The 24,721-nt window shown below is 37.2% G+C and overlaps 1 protein-coding gene across 2 annotated transcripts in view; it reads right to left on the bottom strand.

The window, feature by feature from the left end:
* Positions 1-1,630: 1,630 nt before the first annotated feature.
* ALKAL1 (ALK and LTK ligand 1) overlaps positions 1,631-24,721 on the bottom strand; it is a 36,243-nt gene continuing 13,152 nt past the window's right edge. The window contains exons 3-6 of one of the 2 annotated variants that reach the window (XM_054647809.2): positions 11,313-11,366; positions 7,455-7,535; positions 5,145-5,221; positions 1,631-2,288 (exon numbers count right to left, since the gene is read on the bottom strand). In XM_054647809.2, the coding sequence (XP_054503784.2) occupies positions 5,157-5,221; positions 7,455-7,535; positions 11,313-11,366 (200 nt within the window). In that variant the 3' untranslated portion in view covers positions 1,631-2,288; positions 5,145-5,156. The remainder of the gene's footprint in view (positions 2,289-5,144; positions 5,222-7,454; positions 7,536-11,312; positions 11,367-24,721) is intronic. The other variant, XM_077185543.1, reaches the window with a different exon arrangement.

Raw genomic sequence — 24,721 nt, forward strand, 5'->3', positions numbered from 1 at the left:
TGCCACAAATGTCTCAAAGAATAATTTTTTTCCAGAAAAAAATAATAAATCTAAGCCATTTGACTTCTGGGAAAGAAGAACTTATAGGGGTTTATCCCTTTAATCATTTCATGATTTCTTTTTTCCCCTCATAAATATTTTAACTTGTCATACTAATCTCTGTTTTGCATCTTTGTAACATCTGTGGATCTTCTCTAAGATACGGACTTGATCACTTTTCAACTCAATAGAGGTAAGATTTCTTTATTTTTTCAAAGGTGAAGCTCTTGATTTAGCACATTAGATTTGAGCTCAAAAATTGTATTAAATAATCCCAATTAGGTCTTCTCATTGGAATTTAGATATCACAAAAAGGAATTTTCAGAAAAAACCCCACAAATACTTCAATTCTTTTCAATTCCTTGAGGAAAGAAAGGAAAAACCTTTTTTAGACTGAGAAGCTAGCAAACCAGAGTGGAAAAATTAAAGTGAGACTAAAGAAAAATGCTTTTCTTGGAGACTGATTGTCTGTTCTGAGCCTCATCATTTGTCCTCCCACTGAAGTGTTTTGGCCAATAATCCTTCTATGAAGTATGTTACCCACAGAGATCCAAAGATATCCCTCTCACCATTCAAACCACTGGCATTTTCAGTATGAGTATTGCTTTCAAGATGGATTAGAAGGAGACTTGAAAACTTTGCTCTTACCAAAAGAATATGATTGCAGAAAGTTAGAAAACCAGTCCAGTTAATCACAAAGAGGACAGGACAACCTCCTAGCTGGGACTATAGATGGAGTACTTCTAAAAGTTGAGGTTGGACTGCATAGAGCATCACAGGACACTGCACAGCTTTGGTGCAGTAATACACTGAACATATCAAAAGCAGGAAGAAAATCCCTTTGGATAACAAGGCAACCCTTTGCTATTTGGTGAGGGCAAAAAATTCCAGGGCAAAGTTTTCCTACTATTCTGTAGTGGGAAGAGTGCTGGGCATAGAAGCTAAGGGGCTCATGAATCCCACAGTGAGGGAAAGGGTAGAGATAATATTTAATCTGAAGGGATTATCTTGATGGTCAATTAATCTCAAGAATTGTGATTTGAGCATAGCAATCAATGTGTGTTGTCAATTACTCTGGATCTGACTGTAAAACCCCCACTGGATACTAGATTCTTTGTAAAGCAATCACATGAACTTGCAATAAAAGAGATGAGATAGCAAATGGACAGCAAATATGACCAATATGATTAGATTTTAAATAAAAAATATGTAGCAGTTGTGCCCTGGAGACACAATCTTATTTAAGACTGATGTATCACCAGCAAAATTCATTCATTATACCCCTTGGATTTGTGGTATTATACTTTAAAGCATTTTTTCTCCTGTTTGACTTTTTTATTACCCTCTTTGCATACTTGAAGATGTTTTCTGTTGTGCACACTAGGTACATGATGCACTTTTGTTCACACCTTATTCAACTGAAGAATAAATGGCTGAAAAAAACTTACCTCATGAAAATGAAATGCTGTAAAATACTAAACCCACAAGTTTGAAGTTCTCAGTGGAGGATTATTTCAAGTTCACCAGTAGAATAAATATATATATTAAATAAGTGACCTCTTAATATACTTAAATAATCCCTCCTGTAAAATAGTTTATTTTTATGTTCTTTATTCCACCAAAACTGCATTGCAGTTTTCCAGTCTTTATATTTACATTATTTGCAACTCTTTCCATAAGTGCCGGTACAAATGTAACTGATGAAAATCCAGAATAGTCATACAAATGTTCCTGAAAGCAAGGTGCATTTCTGAGCAAATTTTTTTCTGATGCACAATAATATATATGTATATATTAACAAAGCTTCATAATATAAAATATCTTCCATGGCAAGTAAAACTTCCCCACTTACAGCTTATTCAGATTTCAGTTACACAGACTTCTGCATTTCAAGTTAGTGCAAATAATGAGAGTAAGAGCCTGAGCAGAACGATGTCAATACAACGGAACAAGAGAAACAGCAAAATTTTACCAACTCCCTGCATACGGTTATAACATTTAATCAGTACATCATTAGTATTCTTCATATACAATGTATTTAAATAATTGGCTTGTCTGAGCTATAGGCAACAAATTTACAAAATAAAATAACGTTTCACACAAATATGGAATGTCGGACAAATATATGAAAATAAAATGCATCTAGTAACAAAACATTGTAAATCAAAAAGATAAAAGATGTCTTCTCCATTTTTGAAGATTTCAAGGCACTTTCTTGGCAAATCAGAATTCTCTCCTTGGTAGAAAGTCTGCAAGAGAAAAGGACATGCCATTTTATAGCTGTTTCAAACCAGAGAAGCAGACTGCTTAGCAAAATTCTGTTCATAAACCACAGTTTCCTGTGGGTTGCATAAATCATAAGATTAACTTCAAATGCCAGTGGGTCTTGCCCTCCTGTGGACAATAATGAGTTTCGCCGGGGCAAATCCTCAGTGCCAGTGCCAAGAGGTTTAACACACAGAGGTCTGCACTGCTGCACCTTGCAGGGAAGCTCCCCATGCACACAGCCGCGTGCAGTTCTGCATTCTGGGTTTCATTAAATGCTTTACTTCCATTTGCTGGGATCTGACTCAGGAAGTGAAAACGAACCCACCCGAACCTCTAAGGGCTGTAAGGGCAGCGTGTGCCCGGTATCCCGGTCCCGGAGCCACCCCAGCGGCTGCCCGGGGTGCGGCGCCTCTCCATGGTGCTGAAACATCCCGCCGCGGCTTGCGCGACCAGATCCGCGGGCAGACAACTGGCTTTCCCCAAGCAAAAGTTCATTTCGAGGAGGAAAAGACCACGTCTTCTCTGTATAGCCGGATATTTACAGATGAGGAAGGTAAAATATTTGCATAATAGCACTGCAGCTCTTTTTTTTAATGAGGAAAAGGCAGCCTATTTTAGTACTGGCAGGAAAAGGCTTAAAAATAGCTGTCAGTTCTTCAAGTAAGAGAGCCTCCTTCTTCAAGGCAACCAAGAGTCTCCAAGATCTGTCAGATGTTAAAGTGAAGACAAATTTTCTTACAGGCAACAGGATCTATGGCCATGTCCTCTCTACACTAGTGTGAGGGTGGTGAGGAAAACAGATCCCTTGTGTGGAAAGATGAAGCAGAAGCAATCAGAGAATCATGTTAGAAATGCAATGTGATTGAGAGATGAACATATGTAACTCCTTTGTTGCACTCCCTACTAACAGGGAAGAAAGAGCAACTCCTGCCACTCTTCACCCTTCTCAAGAAAATATTTCCATTCCAAGAATCAGTGGATATGAGTAAACATGAAGATCTGAGAATGTCTTATTTATGATGGAAACTATCTGCTGTGGAGGAATGGGCTGAGGGAGCACAGAGACAGCTGGGAAACACTCAGACCATGGCTATACTTTTTCCTATAATATTTTCTCTGTTTTTAACAAAGTAGAGAGAAAGCCAGCCTAGATACAACTTTAAGTGAATGCAGTGCACACGAGCTGCTAGCAATGCTTACCATTTAAAACCTTTCTTCCCTATTTTTCATGTCTTTGAATGTATTTTTGGCAGGCAAATTAAAACACCTGGCTTTGCAAATCATAGCAACTTTTGATCCTTTTGTGTTTTAAAGATGGAAATAGGATGAGATAGATGCTTCTGTACTGTGGATATGTAGGCAGATCTTTGACTCATTCTCTTAAAAGAAAAAAGAAATTTGGAACACCAGAAATCTTTCTGAAAGCCCTGATACATGAATCCAGAGATGTAAATGGATACAGGTAAAGGAAAAACAGAGACTAAAAAGGTAAAACTGCAGAAAGTAAGAGAGTGGTAGGATGTTTGAACAAGCTGAGATTTAAAAGAGGATACTAAAAAACAAACAGGAATTTAAGTACCCCCCCCCCTCCAATTTTTTTTTTTTTTTTTTTTGTTTAAGAAGGCATTCAGGAAAGGATTCCTGCCTTGAGTCATGAAAAGGAGATACAGGCAAAGTAATGAGATGCCTAATCAGTCTCTAGTTTGCTGTCCTTGCTATATTCAAAACCATCTGCAACACCTGGAAATCAAGAGGCCAAAGAGACTGAAAAATGTGAAGAAGAAAGGAAAAGAAAGAAATTATGTCATTTCTTCTCAGAACTGAAATATTGCCATATTCTTTAAAGCACAGCCACCAAAATGAATCCCACCTCCACTGAGAAATCAAATCAGCTAACACTGACTCATATCCTACTCTTCTTTTCTTATTCTTGATTAGTATGAATTGAAGTCTTGATGCAGGAAGAAGTGACATACACAACTCCCCCAAGCTCCAAGCTTGCAGTATTTGTCAGGAGGAGGTGGTGAAAGGAAACCATCTTTAAAGAAATGTAAATAAATAAAATTCACTGATCTTATACATTTTAGTGGTTAATAATAACAACTAGAGTGTGTATTTACAATTAATCTTTGAAATTATAACTATCTTATTATTATTCAAACAACAGGAGAAAACAACTCACTTAGAGATGTTACTTTTACCAGTGACAATGCTGTGTAATTGACATTTGACATGCTATTCATAAACAAGAATGGACAGGTTTCTTCCTCAGACTACTTAGTGAAACCTTTAGCTTTCCACATCTTTCTGTTCAGTTTCCTTCCATCACCATGTAGTGGTTATTAAGTTTTCAGAAATTCTCAGAAGACTATATGGGAATGAAAAGGGGTCCCAGAAATGAATTAAGTGATAGGTGATCTATGAAGATTGCAGTGGTAGACCTGAGACCAAAACATTCTGTTTTTTCCATGGATTAACAACAAAGTTCTCTGAAGAATGGCCTGAAATAAATGTGCTGATGATGTCCTTGGGTATTTTCTTTCACCAAGCAGACTCCTTCTTGAAATTTTGAACAGTAAGAGGCCACCCAGTGCATAACTATGGAATGCAGTGCCACAAGTGACTTGCAGAAAATTACACCAGGGCTTGCCACAGGTATTTATGCTTCTATGTATTTCCAGGAGGAGCCAGTCAGTTCTGCAAAGCCAAAGCTGCATGTTGATACACTCTGATAATACCATATTTTTTTATGCACACCTGATAACAAGGTACAAATGTGAAGTAAACCACTAGACCATTCAACAAATAAGAAAATAATTGGGGAAAATGATACTTACATAGCAAACATCCTAGGACTGTGTACACAAAGGGCTCATTGCTAATCTTGTTAGCAATCTTGCACACCTTTTGTAATCTATAAAACAGAATTACCCACAGCAATAATGAATCTCTGTTGACAGATACCCTCAAAAAACTGCATAAAATTAAATGTAAAGTGTGTACCTGAATTTCAGACACTCTACACAGTGAAACTGTTATCTGATTGAAATTCATGAAATTATCTGTGCAAGATGCAATATTAGATTGTACCTTAGCATAAACAGTGCTCTAGAGGAAAAGTACAAGGGATGCAAGGAATTAAATTTCAACCAGGAAGTTTTAAATTTAAACCAGGAAGTTTTCTACTGGGATGTGGAAGACCAGGAATTTTACTCATTAACTCGGAGGCTATTGTAACTATCACTATAACATAGTCAGAAGTCAGGCTGCTTCAAACATTTTATTGTTGCATTTCTTATTAATATTGATTTAATTCCATATTTTCCACATTTAAGTACATCTCCTAATCATCAGACTAAAGATACTAACCTCCCACTTCCAATCCCCTTGTGTGTGCCCTTGGTTCAAATGACCACTTGGTTCAAGTGGATCCTGAGTCACTACTGCTATCCTTTCTGGTATTTGCTAACAACAAATACATAGATGCTTCTCTTGCTTGATATGTATTTTAATGAAACTTAATATAAATTGTGCCAAACAGCAAGAAAGTGATTGCTATCTGGGTTTCAGTTCCTCAGAAAATATTCATACAATTATAACCATGTCAGAAGGAGAGGAAATAACTCATCCTCAGACATCCCATGATGACTAAGGTGTCCCTGACAGAAAATATCAAACCCCTCTAAAGGCACAGGGAAAGATCTTGGCTAGGATCAGCCTGAATGATAGATAAGGTGAAGACAAACATGAAGATTTAGCTCTCCTTTTTAGAACAGAACATTTCAGGTGAATTTAACTCATTGTCTGGTTTGGGTTTGCTTGATGCAAGGGGGAACAAAAACTCTGCTGTGGTTTAAATCACCCTTTTAATTTTACAATTTGCTTTGATAGTTGAACTAAAACATAAGTTCTTAATACCAATCAAAATCACAGTCTTGTTTTTAACTTGAAGAAAAGCTATTTAATTAGAAGAAAAATAATATTACTCTTTTTCTGGAGAAATAAAGTGAAACACTCAGGCAATACATTAGAGTCCAAATAATATTCACATGCTCTGGATCCATGTGTCAAGGCATACAATGTGGTATTTTTGTTGTACAGCATGTAATAGAAATATGCCTTGCCTACTCCTGTGTCTGCTTAGAAAGCTGCATGTGTATCTTTTGAGGATAAGCCATGGATTCCTACATTCCAGCTTCTAATAAGAATAAAAGCAAATGGAGATGAGGGCTGCTCCATCCCCTTTCAAACACTAAATGCTCTGATGTGCTGACCTATGGTGAGAGAGCGCCTTAACTGCTCACAAACAGTGCTTCTAAGTGATGCAGCCAGAAGGTCCCATTGCTTGTTCATGTTAAACCCTGAAAAGCTTCCAAAGCACCAAACTTTGCCCACAGTTTGTGCTTACACATCCTTAATGAGGTTCACCTTCTCTAATTAAAACACACTCCTTCTTTTCCACTGACTTGAATTGAATTGTCCATTGCACTAGAGAATGCTGAAGTAACTTCTATTTAAGGAATTTCTATTTTGGTTTGGGGTTTCTGTTTGCTTTTTATCCATTTTATCCAAGAACATTTCTATTTTTCAGTGTCTCTGACAAAACTATATTCAGGCTGTGTTAAAGCAAAGCTTCTGCAGTCTCAGAGAGGACGTTTGCTTGATAAGAACTGAAAGTATCAAAACAAAGTGATGAATCAAATGATTTTCTGTTGTTTAACAATGGGCATATAATAGAAAATTATATTCACAAGCTGAAATATACTAAACCCCAAAGATATAACTCTACTGTTAAGCATTAATAGAAGGTAAAGAATGGTTCAGATTTTATCTTGCACAAGGAAAGCTAAAGAGAGCAAGAAGGAGAATATCTGCCTTCTGCATAAGCATGCCCTACTGACTTTTTTCAGTGTGGTTTTGGTTTCATTTATTTCAGTATCGCTTTGAAGGAACTCCATGGTGTTCAGCTGACAGCAAGTGCATTAACAGGAAATCTTTATATATTAGAAGACCTTGGGTATGTTTTTTAATGTAGTGCTAAAGAGTAACTGTTAAAAAAGGACTAGGACATCAAATACTTAATAGAAAAAGTGTGCTGCTTTCAAGCAAGTATCACAGCTAGCATTAAAAAGTACTTTGCTACTTACAGGTTGGTGTTGAGCAGTCCCTTGTGTTGTGATACAGTCGATGAAAGTGCTTGCTACACTCTGAGGAAAATGTGACTGGCCCTGTTTGAAAGTAAGGAGGAGTTAACAACAAGCTCTCAGTGTCACTGCTCTGCAGCTTCAATGGATGACAGCAACACATAGCATTAAGTTCATTTTTTTCTTGGCTAAAACTGAATTAGTCTTTTACTATATCTTAAACAACTATGATGCAACAGAAGTATAATAATGCTAGTGAAATAACACAAAGAAATTCTTTTGCTGTGCCTTTATGTTCATGATACAAAAGCCAGAAAAATGACACATTAAAATGACTGGCTGGTTTAGCCTTGAAATTCCAGTAATTCAAAATTAGCAGTAAAATTTCTTATATGTTGAAAAGTAGAATGACAATTACAGTAGAATTTACTTTGTTCAATAGTTGTCTGTAGTCTAATGCACCTGGACTGAGGATACTATTTGTAAAGATAAATAAAAGCAACATTTTAACCAAATATGAGTTTCTAACCCCTGGAAAGATGAAGTACTTTCATGTACTAATGCTTTTAATTTGCACATAGATGGTTTATACAATTCTTAATATACAGTGTGGGTGTTGAAGGAAAAAAAAATGACAGCTGAATAACATCTAGGAACCTGATCTCCTGTTAAAATAATCCTAGTAAAAGAGCATACAATGTGCAGAATGCAGGATATGTTTCATCTTTGGCAAGGCAAATCCCTGCATGTCCAGGGTATAGTGTGCTGCTCTCTTCTTTGGATATACAGTGCCATCTGTTTACATTAATATTTGATAAAAAAGTGTCCCTGCTTATGCCAGGGGGTTGGAACTGAATGATCTTTAAAGTTCCTTACAACCCAAACCATTCTATGGGTCTATTTTTCTATAAAACATGTCTTAACTGTAACAAGTTGCCAAAGACCCCTTCCAAAATTGCTGATGGCCCCAGAAAGTATTACTGGTGACATTCAAGGAGAACAAAAATATAATACTTGCATCCTGTAACCTGCTTAGCAAGACTGTCACTGACAGCTGAGGATGAGTATCCTGTGGTTTGGACAGAAAACATTGACATAAACTGACATTAAGTGAATAAGGCTAAATTTAAATGCAAATTTAGTACAAGTAGGAGCCCTGAATAAGAATAGCTTGCTTCAAGCAATGCTATGAAATGATTCACATGAAGTAGACTTTGTTGGCCAGCATTCCTTTCAGAGGAAACCAGGAAGCATTTCTGGGAAAAAAAAAAAACTTGTTTCATAACTTGAAAGATGGTTTATGGGCCTGGTAAAATATATCAATCTAATTCTCTCTGGATAGTGAAGCCAAACCACCATGAGCTCCAGAGAAGATTCCTCTCTATGACAGTGAACATACTTGAAGATTGGATTTATTTTACAGTAGTACATGGATTTCAGTAGATTTTTTCAGCCACAAAGGATCTTTTCAACAAACTGGAAGAGCAGCCTTTGCAAGTCTGAACTAGAATATTGTTGCCATTTTTTTTTATCTGAGTGAGTGATTAGGCTCAAGGAAAAGTATGTAATTTGAAATTATCCAGCATATATGGAGACAACACTGGCTTTTGTCACTAAATAAATTCCATGTCCCTTCAGATAATATATGGTTTTCCAGCTCTCTTCCCTGTCATCAAAAATAGGATGTTAATTTTACTGTGCCTTACAAAACACTCTGTGTCAGCTGGCTTTCCAAGTTAAATTGATAGATTACTTTATGACTCACAAGATTATTTATGATTTTTCCTATAGTCAAGGACTGTTACATATGGTTCTTATTTGGCTTTAAAATGTGTCTATTATTCCTGGCATATGAGAAGTGTGCAATAATTTTCTTAACCCTGAAACTGTAAAGATAATGTACTATAAAGATAATATTGATTTCAGCTTCTCTCTTTTTTTTTTTTTACATCTTCATTAGTTTAGGATGTTCTAATTCTGAACTAGTAAGGACTGTAATCAAACAGTTTAATTAATGAAGGCTGCTAGAAGATTCTGATTGGAACAGAATAAAAAAACCAAAGTTCTACTGTATTTTAAGAAAATGCCTATGTATTACAGGATCTAATAAAACTATGAAAAATAAAATAAAATATAAAACAACAACAGGCAGAAAACTCCGCCACTGAAGGTCTTAGAATATATTAAAAAAAGAGTGAAAGAAAGAGAGGAAAAGAGAGAGAGAGAGAGAATGAGAGAGAAAAAGAGATATAGATAGATAGATAGATAGATAGATAGATAGATAGATAGATAGATAGATAGAAAAGAAAGAAAGAAACTAACTGTAGGCAGAAATTCTTAGCCAACAAATAAACTTTCAGTATTTTGGAATGATCCTGCTTTCCTCATTCATTCCAACTAATCTTACTCAAGGAATTTCAGCAATTTTGATGGCAATTAAATTAAATTCATGCAGAAAAGGACTATTAATTTAATGAATGGGTCCAGAGACATGCCTTGAACTAGTTCTTTTCTCTTTTTCTCTTCTATGATTTACCACTCTCACAATAACTTCTGTAGAACTCGTGGCTGTTTTTCCCTGGTTTTGAGTAATGAAACTCAATCTGTATTCATTACTTAGCTTCCCCAGATTCTTATGTTGAGCTTTTTATGGTAGCTGAGGAGTTTCCAAAGCTAAAAATGAAAAGGAAATGGATTAAGTACTAACATAAACAAATCTCTCTTTTCTGACCCTCCCAGGAGAGGAGTATTCAGTGTTCCTCTGTCACATAGCATAGCAGAGTTTGAAGCTTTATGTTAATTTCTTTCTCATATGGGCTGAAAATGATCAGGTTCACAATTCCTCTTGTTTACTGCAAGGATGAAGGGCCAGCTGGCTCTGGCACATTTCCTGTAGATTCTGTTGGGTTGCAGTGAGACATTGGCAGAAAGATCCTTAAAGTTGTGCTTATCCCAAGGGCTGGAATACACTTCCCCCATGCAAAAGAGACAACAAATACCTTCCTTTCTTGTCAAGCACTGCCTGAAATTTCCAGCAATGAGGAAATGCATAATTATTTCCAATTCTCTTTTTCATGCTCCAATGTCCAACTATTTCTCTAGCTTTTAGTTTCAATACTTCAAATAAACCTGAAAATCACCACAATATTTGCAGTATCACACTTTGAGACCTTCACTTTTCTGAGTTACAGAAAGCTGGAACTGGAGAGCAAAGAATCAGTGCAAGCACCTTGTCATTGGCAACTTTATTGCATATATTCAGAGGGTACTATATTTTTCTCAGTAGTTACAATACAGTCCCAAAGTTAAGTGCATTATACAACTCCACCTCAGTTTTCAAGTACTTGGTTGTAATCATCATAAGCTTTCATACTAGAAACAGCAAGTTATTTTTTATATTTCGTTTACACTAATTTAATTCTTCCTTGTTCTATCTGTTTCCACTATTAAAATAAGTATCCACACCTAGACATCATGAGACAGATGCAAAAATCTTCCCTGATTTGGTAAAAACTTACTTGGCCACAAAGGTCTGTTTATTAAAAATATGTGCAGGCCAATGAGAAGTTCTGAAATTAGTGAATGTGAAAATAAATATGGAAAGCACAATAGGAGGATAAAAGTTAAACAATGAATTTTAAATTATGTTTTAACTTGCCACATTTTGAAACTTATTTTAGACCAGATAGTTCATTTGATTATTCAATGAAACTAGAATTGTTCAAAACTTTATACTTCTAAAATATGCTCATTTAACTTCAGAAATGTTAATTTGGTGTTGAGCCTCAAAAAAATTAGTTGTGTGACATTTGTAGCTACATAGAATATGCACATGTGGGAAAACACAAGCAGCTGCCTTACCTGTAAAATGTTTTATGAACTTGTCTTTTAGACTGGAATCTCTTGGAAAAATTTCTGAGGAGAGAAGAAAACAAAATTACATTTATGTAGCCTAGGAATTACAATAAAAGCTCTGAAAGCATAATATGCCAAGATGTCTGATGTACAGAGACCAAACAGATTCCCAAATTAATTATAGTATTAATTTTCATAGTGGTGGGGGGTGTGGGCATGTAAACAACATTGTGAAGTATTTCAGGTAATTCCCAGATGAAGTGAAATATTGTGAAGTATTTCAGATAATTCCCAGATGAATACTAAATGGTCATCCTATGACACACAATCATTTTCTGACACAGATTTCTGCACATCTTAGGTCTGAGTGGGGCTGTAAGCATAGAAAGACTGCAAATAATATAAATGATCACACTTACAAGTATTTAAGGACCTGGATAAATTATGTAAAATACATAGATAAATAAAAACTAATTACTTTATGGATTTTGAAATAACAAGTGCCTGAAGAGAAAATTCTCCTACAAATCACCTAAAAGAGACATGGGCCATGCACATTTTTATTGCAATATTAGTAATAAAATGGTCCTCATCTCCTGTGAAAAGTGCTGTGAGTTTTAAAATATTCCCTTTCCATTTATGGCATTTTTTTTCCCAGAAAGTACAAGAGAGTAGAAGCCTCAGAACCCACCAAAAGAATCACAAAGAACAGAAAATGGAAATAAAGTTCCTTTTTCTTTTTCTTCCTCTTTTTTTCAATGGGATGCTGCCTCTGGCTGACAGCAGAAACTTTTGATGCAAGTAAATACCCTCAGAATGAGTACACCTTCCCCCAGTCTCATGAATTTTCCACTGAAAAAACTATATCAAAATTTTTGAGTACCTGCAGTAACAAGCTGCCTGTTATATCAAATTCAAAGAACATCTCCTGGCAGTAAGACAAGGAGCATTACTAACATGTATTTAACTGCAGGATTTGGACCTGCAGTTAAATACATTTATTCACTAAAAATATTTCCTTATATCTAAAGTAATTTTAAATCTTTGTATTCTCCTACATTTTTTTTTTCCAATTCTCAATCTGAGTTAACATTTAGCTCAGAAGAGAGCTAGTTTCCTTTCATACTATAGGAAGATGTTGGTTATCTGCCAAGATAAATTCTTACCACTGGCTTTAGGCAGTTTCTCAGAGGTCACATGGGTGTATTTTTAGGCTGGGATTTTAAGATAAAATGCCCAAGTCTTACTGCAACTCATCAAGGTTAGGAAACCTACTTTACTTAATATTCCTTAAATATATCAGTTTTAACTAATTTCTTTTCTCATTGCAGAAGAAATGCAATGAGAAGGGTCTCATTGCATTTCTTCTCATTGAGAAGAAATGCACCCTTTCTCCAATAAACTTAGAATTTTACCGATAAGAAATGTCAGGTAGTTTAAAATGATACAGAATGAAGACAAAAAGGCAAAATAGGGAAACAATTGGTGTGAGCTTTGAATGAGATGCCTCAAATGGGCAAGTACTGATGAATAATCACTGCCTGGTGAAGGGTAGGCTAGGAACTGACCGTCCTTGCTCAGACCAAGTGCATTTAGATACAGACACTTGCAAAGTGCATAGAATTTCCTGTGGGAACAGTAGCTGCTTTTTGCCCCATAAAATTCTCTATTTGCCTTATAAAATTCTCTAGGAAAAGCCTGTATACAGCCAAAACCCCACCTCTTAATGGCCACAAGGTGAAACAGGAGGACAGATTGATGCTCTGTCAAGGAGCTATGCACTGCAAGTATAAAATTGCAGCTGTAGCTGTGGTGGCAAGCCTGAGAAGGAACACTGCAGAGTCTGCTTTCCATGAGTAACCCACACTGGCCCAGGGTTCACACCAGCCTGCCCCAACAGGGAAATCTAGGTCAGTTGTGTGTTGAAAAGCAGCCAAGTGTCGCTGCCTGCGTGCCTGCTGCTCCCCTGCTGCGGCTGCTGTCCCTCCGGGCAGCAATCAGCTTTTCACCATGTGCCCATGGCTCAGCTTCCTTCAAGGGCTCCTTTGCTTAACAGTACAGTGCATGTGCTGGGTGAAACACAATCAGTGAGCCCCCAGCCCTGCACAAAAACAACCTAAGCTCATTTGTATGAGAATCACAGGCAGCACAGGTTACTGGAACGCTTCTGGCTCTAATGGCAGAGGCAACTCTCCCTGAACCATGAATTGCCCAGCACAAGCACAAGGACAAGCACAGTCATTTTCTCCCCTCTTCCAGCAGCGTAGCCAAGCCCTTCTGTCTGTACACAACTGCGAGTTTGAGGTCTCAAAGGACCTAGCATTTAAATCAAACTAACACACATCTTTGAATAGAATATGTGTCCCTGACTCCTGATGACGCTGCAGCCAGAAGCAGGACATCAAGTCCATACATACTTCTGGCAAGCTTTTCTATAGAGCAGCAAAAACTCATCATGAAAAAGCCCCTGAGCTAGCTTTTTCTGGCTTCTAAACAGTTCTTAGTTGCTCCAGTCATATTTTATGTGTTATCTATCACCTATTAAGGTGTCCATTTTCACAACAAAGGTTCATATCCTCACAATGCAAGCTAAATTCCTTTGACATACTAATTTCACAAAAGAAAAGCAGAAGCATGTATATTACTATTATAATAAAATAGATTGGCAAAGTATTACTAAAATCAAAACACTTCAAAGTCACACTGTGAAAAACTAAAAAAGAAACAGGAAAATGAAAAAAGAATGTTTTAAGTGTGAAATCCACATAAATGGAAAATATTGAGTGGAAAGAGCTTACTGAATTCACTCTTGCCCCAAGAACATATTACACAAACTATTAAAATACAGCCAGTATATATCCTATGTGATATAGTAACATTGGTTTTATTAATCTGGGAGAATATTTAGACTGTGGCATTCTTGTGTCCAGGCTTACAAAGTCTGCACTGCTCACCACAGAGTACATCTGGGTTAAAAGGCACTTGAGCTATTGACTCTGTGTTTGTTCTGGGCATAATCTCAGTTTATAATCATAAATAACATTAGTTCTAGGATTTATTTCCTATCTACATTAGGACTTCGATGCGTATCCTTCGATATTTACTCATCCAGGACAAAATATTGCCTGTCCTTCCACAGACAGCACTGGCCATGGGCAACTATTAAGTGGTGCTAAGATGGATTTTCTATTGGCTCTTCTGTCCAAAATGGCAGAAATATTTATGGTAGACTCTAGGGACAAGACAAATTTTGAGGGTTTTCCAGCTCCGCTTCACAGACAGAATGGTTAACTTTACAATGCAAAGTTGGTTCTAAACCAATCCATACCATTAGTCCTATCAAGCTAGGACATTTCAGATTCTCATGGCTTTAGGTAAGAGGTGAGTAGATCTGCCTGAGTTTTATCCCAGCTGGGATAAATGTGATGATGGAGAGAGCTAGCTAGGTCCAAGCAAGGAATCAGTAAGCAACACCTGATCCAGCTCCCCTCTCTCAAATTTTGTTATAAACTTTCCAAAGTTGATTTAGCCGCTGTTGTAAAGCTAATTCCCGAGAAGATTATTCTTTCAGTTGTTATTCAGCACTCAGCAGCTGACAGGAATGTTTAATTTTTCACTAATTTGGGTGAAATTACAAAAAGCTCTGAGATTAAACAAACTACAGTGTGGTCTCAGGTTTGTCCTCAGCTTGCAACTTAAGACATAGTTGCTCCACCTTCAATGGGTCTTTTCACCTTTCTGTGCCTTCAGTTTCTCTGTGTTTTGTCTGTTCAGACTGCAAAGTTGTGACAGCACATGCTGATTTTTACCCTGTGTTTGCACTGTCTCCTGAATCATGTCACCATAATTGTGCCAGGAACATTCATGTCCTAATGGAGTATAAATAAAAAGAACTGTGATCACAGCCCTGAAATAAGCCAACTCCACACAACAGTTTGTTGACTTGGAACATAAAACCTCCACATCCTCAAGCAGAAAAAAAATCAAGATCTCCATTTGTTTATGCTCCCAACAGACAACTTTTGTATATTTTTAGTTTATTCAGAGAATTAGTGTCAATCAGACAGCAAAAGTGCTCCACTGGTCAAGTCTGGGCCAATCAGAAATGGTGGTGACACCTTTGTGATAACATATTTAAGACAAAAATAAAAAGAAGTTATTGTGCAGATGTAACTACAGCCAGAGAAGAGCAGATTGAGAACATTGAGAGGAGCAACTCTGCAGACACCAAGGTCAGTGGAGAAGGAGGAGGAGGAAGGGGAGAAGGTGCTCCATGGTGCTTGAGCTGAGATTCCTCTGCAGATGGTGGTGCAGACCATGGGGAGGCAGCTCTGCCCCTGCAGCCCATGGAAGTCCATGGGGATGCAGAGATCCACCTGCAGCCCCTGGAGGAACCCCACACCAGGGTAGGTGGATGCCTGAGAGGAAGCTGTGAACCTGTGGTAGGCCCATGATGGAGCAGAGTCCTGGCAAAGGTCTGCAGACCCATGGATAGAGAAGCCCACTCTAGAGCAGGTTGCCTGGTAGGACTTGTGACCCCATGGGGACCCACACTGGACCAGCCTGTCCTTGAAGGACTGCACCCCATGAAAGAGTGGCCCCCATAGCAGCAGTTTCTAGAGGACTGTTCCCCTTGGGACGGGCTCCAGTTGGAGAAGTTCATGAAGAATTGTCTCCCATGGGAGGGATATGATGCTGGAACAGCAGCAGAAACGGCATGCAATGAACAGACCTAATATCCATTCCCTGTCTCCCTCTGCCACTGAGGGGAAGGAGGTAGAGCTAAGAAGAAATGAGGGGTGGGGGAAGGCGTTTATAAGGTCTTACTTTACTTCTCATTATCCTGCTCTGATTTTAAGCAGTAAATTCAATTAGTATCTCTAATTCCAGCCTGTTTTGCCCATAACAGTATTTGGTGATTGATCTCTCCAGGTCCTTATCTCAACTCATGAACCTTCATTATATTTTCTCTACCCTGTCCAGTTGCATAGGGGAGTGATAGAGTGGCATTTGTGGGTGTCTGGCATGCAGCTAGAGTCAATCCACTAAAGTTGTGCATTTTCTTAGTTCTCTCTGTGAAATGGCAGAAGAAAACTGTCAGCAGTAAGATGCAGCTGACTCTTCTATTATGAACCCAGATGCAGGCTTCCAAAATGTTTTGGCATGAAAATAGCATGTGGGTTTTGTTTTTTTGTTTTGTTTTGTTTTTTAGAAAGAACATTTCAAGTCATGAAACTGCTTACAACACAGTATGTTTTAGCAGAGTTTTAAATAAATGTGACATTTTAAAGGAAAAGACTTTCCAAAGTTTCAACTTATACAAAGGCTATATTGGTTCATAGTATACAAATAAAACTTGCAATGGTTGAAATTTCATGCTCCCAAAAATATTGGAACTCTGTCAGCAAAACTTGTCTTGAGTACTTACACAGACAACTCACATTTATTTGAATGGAGCTTTTCTTTTCTACAAATTCTTCACCTTGCCTAAAGATGGCAACCCTTGCCTACCGCAACAATCAAGGTGAAAAAATACTAGGAGGAGGTTTGCATACTTTCAACTGTGTCAAGATGGTTTACTTAGCACAGAACATAGAATGTTTGGAAATAAAAATGATAACAAAATCTTTCAAATGTAAATTCATAAGGAATTTTATACATTCCCAGAATAATTGAAGTGGTAGAGATGGAATTCAACCAGGCCAAGATAATAATACCCAAGTAAAGTGATATGCTGGGAAGATGAGTGAATAGAATGACATTGCAATGCCAGGATGAAAGCATCCTCAGCATGATTGTCCAAAATATAAGTGAAACCCTAGAAAAACAATGCTTAAAAAAAATATATATATTCAAAAACTTAATGTCCCAAATTAAATGTCTGCATTTAATCTACATACATAACTATTCCTAAAACTTTTAGATATAGATGTACTGCCTCAGTTTAAAAAAAATTTAGAAAGAGTTTTGCTCACAATAGAAAACAGTTCAAAGAGCAAAGATAAGGCATCCTAGTGGAGAAAAAAATTGTTAATATTTATTTGAAAATAATTCAGTGTGGTGTGGAGTAAAACATAGGTGTTTTACTCAGCAGCAGATGACTTAAGCATGGTTGAATCAATTAGCATATACTTCTTTCTTCATTTCCCCTACCAATTAAAAGGTCTTAATTTCGTCCTTTCATTTTTACACTTTGGCTGTGACCAGATTACACAAAACTCTTACTTCTGGGCTCATGGCTGGACAAAGACCTTACCTGAAAAACTGAGGGCTTCCAGCAGCTTTGGCTAGGCTGAAATGCTATATTCTATATGCTGCTTGGCCATTGCTACCAGAATGATATTACTTTTTGTTCTGCACACAATAAACATATCAGTATAGATTGAAATGTTTTCCTGATTCCTCATGTGGTGTCTGAAACAACAGAGAAACAGAGTACACACTTTGTTGAAAAAGTGGGACATTTTTATTCGCTGCTAAGGGACCACCAATTGATTCTAAGGTCCTTAAGAGCACTCGGAATCCTTAGGATGAATTTGTGGTTGTATTACAACTCAGTCCACAGACTAATAGATTTAACACTTTTCCTACTGCAGTCTCCCATAGAGAAGGAAAAAACCCCTTTGTGTAAAAAGGAGCAACTCCTTCCATCATTATCAATCATAAATCATTAAAATTTTTATATTATTTGTGTTAGAAATAACTGCCATATGAGAAAATATCTACAAAAAATGTTACTAAGACAATTAGAAATTATTAGAATAAATGATGTATTTTAATTCTCTTAGACTACTCATCTGCAATTTCTACTACATAAACTCCATTTCTGCTTTTGCTTTGTTCTTTTTCTTGCAGTTTTCTGCAATTAAAAGTTTTACAATAATTTCTAATTGTCTTAGTAACATTTTTTGTTTATATACCCCTACCCCAACTCCCATACCCAGCTTTCCCCTACTAGGTCTGCAATGCATTCCTTTAGACAAGGGAAAATATCTATTTTTGTGTGCAGTATTCCGAGAAGTCCGTGTTACTACTCCTGTTAAGTAACACACACGGTTCCCGCTTACTGAATACTTTTGTTTTGAGACTTTGATGTGTACATACTGAACATAGATGGAAAATGAGTCAATGCTCCAGACAGACACATTCCTTTTCGGATGTAATATTGCTGTTGAAATTCAAAACTTACCAGATTCCTCCAAGTGCTGTGTAATGAAGATTACAATAACTTAGCAATTTTTTTTTTTTTTTCATTTTCTGTCACTTTCTACTCTAGCAAGTGAAGAATTATCTAGTATCTCAGTATTTTCTGGAGAAGAAGAAGCCTCAGATAAATCCCCAAATCAACACAGCCTGGATTCACAGAGGCAAGAGTGTCTGCTCAAGAGAAAATCCGGAATTAATATATTACTGCATACCACTGCCATCTACTGAATGTAGAATATGCTGAAATTACTCATGCATGCCTTCCTGCTCTGTGAGCAGAGTTTACCAGGCTTCCCATTACCCTGCCTAATGGGATCTCTTTCAGTTCCCACAACACAAAGTATACTCCAGAGCTTAAGGGTTACACGTAGAGTGCAATTAAGAATTCATAATTAATTACTTGGTCAATTTATCCTCTGAAAGAGTAGATATAAACACTACTCCAATCTCTTTGGATTTATTTGCTGTCCATAAAATTTTTGTTTGGCATTAAAATTTTATTTATACAAAAATTGGAAGGCACATTGTGATATCTTATAATACCTCATTAGTCAAGTCCTAAAATGCTAATTCTGCTCCCATGCCTAATACATGCTTCCATGTTTAATTATTTGTCCAGGCTTGACACAGTGCTTCTAGGGACACCTAAACCAATGACTTAACACTTACTTGCCTTGGTATTCATTCCAGTAATATTTTTCTGATGTGAACATGGCAAATAATACTCTTCTTAAATGCAGATTAATTGATATATCTTCAAGTTCTCCCAGCTTTAGTTATGAACAGAATATGTGGTCTTGCATATATAAAATGTTAAGGTTTTATTCTGGAACATTCACCATAAACCTGAGTAATGAAGTGGGCTGTGGCAACAGGCAGTTTAGACGTACAGTGGAATCACCCAAAGAAAAAGCGTACCAGCATCTGCTTTCATAATGGTTGATGAAATTTACCATTTCAGCCACATTGTCAAGACTATTACATTAAAAAAATCAGTGTTTTTATTAACTCTGCTGAAGATGGGTATAAAAGGAAGAACTAGCTTCCAAAATCACAGTCTGGCATTTAGTCACGATTTCTATTTTTGTCCTCTCTTCGCTCTAGAGTCAACCATTCACTTTTATCCCAGAATGTTTACTCATGTGTGTCCCACCTCTCTTACTCACCCTTTCAAGTCTTATCTACATCAGCTGCTCCCTTAAAACTAGGGGGATTAATATCCACAGGGCATTCAGGAGCATAGCTACAATCAACTTAGTTCTACCAAAACCGCAATACTGCAAATATTGGGCATTTAAAAAATGTGCAAATAATTGTACAGTGGGATTCCCAAAACTGACAAAAACCACCAAAACATCTACAAATGGTAGTAAAATGTGAAAATAAGCCCATTAAAAACATACAAAGAGCAAAGGCACACAGCTTTCCTAGTTCTGCATGCTTAGATTTTTGTCTGTAGATCTATGTTTACATGGCCTCATAAAATTTGTTTGATGGATTGACCCCTGCACACTACAGGTGAGAATAGATTTGAAGTATAGCAAATTTCTCACTATTCACCTTTTGCTTGGAATGGAATATTCTTTTTTTTTTTTTTAAGATTTCTGAAAATAATCTTGAAATTTAATATGAAATGCTGCCTTTTTACAGCGACCAGAGTAAAATTCTACTTTTACTGACGGCTGTATACTCTCTTGTTCATCAGCTCCCCATTCATGTAATTGCAAGAGAATTATGGAAGACATTTTTTACTCAAGTAGTTTTCAGCTTTATCATTATTACAGAGACCTTCAGGTGGATACCAAGAAAAAAAATGACAAATGTGAGACACTTAGTTTCAGTTGGATTTATAAAATTTATTTGAGCAATGGGGCAGTAAATTTTAGGAACACTGTTAAAAATAGTACGGAAAATTCTGTACATACTATAATATAAATAGTAACACAAAAGACGTGACTCAGATCTTTCCTCAAGAATAAAGAGGTACTTATTTATCTCTAATAACTGATACACAGGCAAGAGAAGTCTTACATTAGCTAGGCACATTCCATTTATTGAAAAAGGTTATGAACAAGATTCTTGGATGTGCTTCCTGAAATATCTGATAGCTGGATTCAATAAATCCAATAGGCTTCAACCAAATTATTCTAAATGTGAAATACCAATTTTAATTTATTTACCAATTTATGTTCTCTCATCCCCATTGGATCATGGCATAAGAGGTGTGATTTCCCCTTAAATCCCTACTCCTACCTCTCTCCTAGAGTGCTTCTGATCACACCCTACATCTTACCTAAAAACAATGCAAGCTTGTAAACCATGAACCAAAACATGTTCTTAATCCTTGAGAAGAACTGGATTTATCTGTCACTGTGTTTTATCCCTAAATCCTCCATTTTTTGTTTACTGCAAGTCACTAAATGGAGTCAGGTTCTGAATTAATTCAGTTTACTTGCTACTACATGTGAAAATGTACCTGGGATTAGAAATTAAATGTCTCAAGCTCCTTGCCACATTTCCATCAAATCTGTAAGTAACATCCTACTGATAAAGTGGTAGGTCTTATGAAAAAAAACTGCCTGTTATTCAGGCCCTTTTTGGATGTTTCAAACTGTAAAACATCACTGTTTTTGGAAAAGCAAATGAACTTTGGTGTACATCATGAGACAGATAACTTTTAAAGCAATCCATTTTTTCAAGTTTCTCTTTCTGAAGCACCAGAGCCATAATTGTGCTGCTGTCTCAGAAGGCGTTATGTGCTCATTTCTATTCTAAATTTATGTTCTAAATTTATGCTCATTTGTATTCTAAATTTTCTTCACTGCTGCAGTTTTTTCTCCATTCATCTGAGGTAGAAAATGAATGAAGCCTTTTTTTTAAAAAGCAAGACCTTCAGTCCTGTAATCCTTGTACCTCTCTATCAAACATCACAGGACATACTGAGAGCAGATTGCCCCGGCCAGGGATGCTGTGCTATTGCAGCTAGGATCGTGGCAGTCTTGCAAGCACAGTCCATCCCCAGCACAACATGGGATGGACTGGGGAAACCTGCCTTCCTTCATGCAAGTGCAGGAAGGAGAAGTGACACAAAGTTCTCTGAGACAAACTTTTGTCTCCAGGTTTTCCTATGTTTCAGGTGAAATCAATTTTTCAATAAAACCTTTTACAAAATCAGATCAGTAAGAGTAAACAAAGCAAACACATACTGATTTTACTTGACTTTGCTTTTTCATTTGATTATGCTGCTAACTGGAAAGAATACAGAAGTCCTATCCTTTCCCAGCTTTCTGACTTGAACTCCTAGAAAAATCCTGGAGATACCACAACTGTTCATGTACTCTCAGTTTCCCACTCTCTGTGATCCACATCACCATGCTGTTCAAAAGTAAAAGCACCTGTGACAGTGCAAGGGCAGAGGCTGGAAAATTCATCCAGATGTAAGAGAACAAAACTAGGAGAAACAGGTATAGGAGTATTTGGTGTTCATCTTATCATCACTTGGAGCACTTTCAATGGATACAAAACACCTTCCCACCTTTACTCACACGGAGGTCAATCCTTCAGAAGCTGTGGAGGACAACTTTATTTAACCAAGGCCCGTCAGTAGCCTTAGAAGCAGAAAAGGTTGATTTTCAGTCAGGGGAGGATGATACAGATCTGTTCACATCCATGGTAAGGATCCAGACAGATACTTCTCCCACTCCTCCCTGCATCTACCCTCCCCTTGCCAAGCCATTCCCTTTGCCTTCTCCCCTCCCTTGCATTCTGCTTGGCCTCTGTACCTTGTCTGGACTCTGCAGAGCTGCAAGTGGGGGCAGAGAGTGACAGGAATAGTTAGCAATGGCTGCTATGAAGACGACTAACAGCATGAACAGTAATTCCAGGGAGGCCTTCCCACCTCAGCACAGCAATGACTATTTACGGCCTGAAAGGGCTTGCCAGCCACCAGTTCAACATCCTCTTAAGGGCAACAGATTATCCCTAAAGTTGGCTCCTCCAAGACTGGGCTCTGGACTGTGGGAAGGACATAACCTGAAGCTGGAGGGAGCTAACCCACTCAAGCTACAGAAGAAACATTTGATCGTGTCTGAAGTGTCAGGATAGGTGGACTGGGAATGGGGTGGAATAGCTTCTCCTGCTGTCGACTATACACATTTTTCAACACTGGGAATATTATGTTTCTCCTCTCCCCCTCAAACTTGGATTTTTCTTTAATTCACCATTTATGAAGGAAACATAATTGCTCACTAAGTGCTTAGACACCGTAATTCCATTTCTCAGAAAAAGAAATCACAGCTCAGTTCTGATTAAAAGACTACTGTAATGGCATTATCATCATCACAAACTTGAAGAAGCTGAGCCCTAGCTGCAGTATGAATGCAGAAACCAGCACATAAGAACAGCCCTATCTAAATCAGAATATTTCCCAAAGCATCTTCCAAGTATGTCTAGAAATATGATACTAAATAATTTCTCTCTGTTCCTTTACAATGTATCAGTTACATGCTGTACCAAGTCATTCATCATCCAGACACAATTTGTACAAATATATGTCAGTCTATAAATTGGCTGTAGAAGTTTCCAAATATTTTTTTTTTGTCACACGTCTCCCAGTATTTCTCCTTGTCACTAGTACTATGTGAAGGATCTTAGACACAGAATGGAAATGTGTTTCAATTGTACATGAGAAGCCTTCTCCCAAAACAATCCTATTCTTCCTGAATGTAAGATTGTCAGCCAGCTCCAGATAATTTAATTTTGGTTGTAACAAAAAATTCCTTTCAAGTTTTCAGGTGCTAATGTCCTTCTTTAGATATTTTCCTCACTCTTATAAGGCCTTCATAATTAAATATGGGTTTGGTTTGTTTTGTTTTTTAATTTTTAATAGAGAATTTAAAAATACTAAAGGAAGCATTCATTAGTGTAAGATTGAAAGTGGTGTGATTTAAAAAAGATTCTCCCTTTATTCATAAAAGTAACAAGCATCTCTTAGATGTTCATTACAAGAAAAAAATATCTCTATGTAGTTATAAGTTTTTCAAAACTACAGTTTCCCAAGGGGATATTCATACACTAATGTCTGTGGCACAGGTCTAATTATAAGACTGGAAGAGCTGTAATGCAAGACTACAAAAAGGGGAGGAAAATAAGTGTACATCTCAATGTATCTCTTTGAGACTGTCAAAAACCACTGTCTGAACCAGGAGTTGCAATTGTGGTCCTTAATGACAGAATCTGTTGTTTTTGTTGGAATAAAAACCAAGAGCAACTAAGAAAATAGGTTCTGTTTAGAGTCTTAGCTTATGTTTACAGCAATAAACCACAAAGCAGTTGTGTAGAAGCAGCTCTCTGGATTTCTGGCTGGTACAATTAATCTAGGAGCTGGTGTACTCTCAAACACATTTTTGAGGACTGAAAAACGCTGGAAGGAGACTATGCCCTGATTCTGTTCTCCTTGATTTCAACAGGAGCAAAACCAGGTCCTCAATCTGTGTGTAATTCACATGATCTACTTAGCTAAACAATTAAGTCACAGCTCTGACATCTGATATTTATTTTAAGTTCTTTGAGCCAGATTCTCTTTTCTGAGCCAACCCTTTTTTCTGTACTGGTGGCACAGAGTCCATAACAACCATGGATTTTCCCAGCTGGAGATTCTACCAGCATTAATAAGTCTTTACCCATCTGGCAAAATCAGCTTTCATGGTATTTCCTCCTCTATTTTTCATGGTATTTCCTCCTCTATTTCACCTTCTGAATATTTACCATACCCTTATGAGAAAGAGTAAATTACTAGGCCTGAGCTACATTCCTCATTACCATGCTTCAAATATCCTTAGTCTGTATACTTGCCTCTTCAAATTAAACCTATATGGTTAATTTGAAATAATCCTTAGGCTATTGTGACTGAGGTAGAAGCATAGTCTGCTCTGGTGCTTCTTCTGTGATATTTCAGAAGACGTACAACTGAGTATCCTTCCAGGATGTGTACCAGTGAGATACCTCAGAAGGTCTAAACCCATGTACTCTGGGTCACTTCTATCTGTGCAGGCCATGCTTAATAATTTAATCAAAGTGCAAGGTCACCCCTAAAGAGCCTCAGTCCAAACATGCCAACCTCTTAGCCCCCATCTCCACTCTAAGACAGCAGAGGCTGAAGACAGGTTCAACTGAAAAATTCCACACAATCTGAACAGAGTGTTTGTCAA

Source organism: Agelaius phoeniceus, chromosome 1 (genome assembly GCF_051311805.1).
Source record: "Agelaius phoeniceus isolate bAgePho1 chromosome 1, bAgePho1.hap1, whole genome shotgun sequence".
In the NCBI taxonomy this organism is placed as follows: Eukaryota; Metazoa; Chordata; class Aves; order Passeriformes; family Icteridae; genus Agelaius; species Agelaius phoeniceus.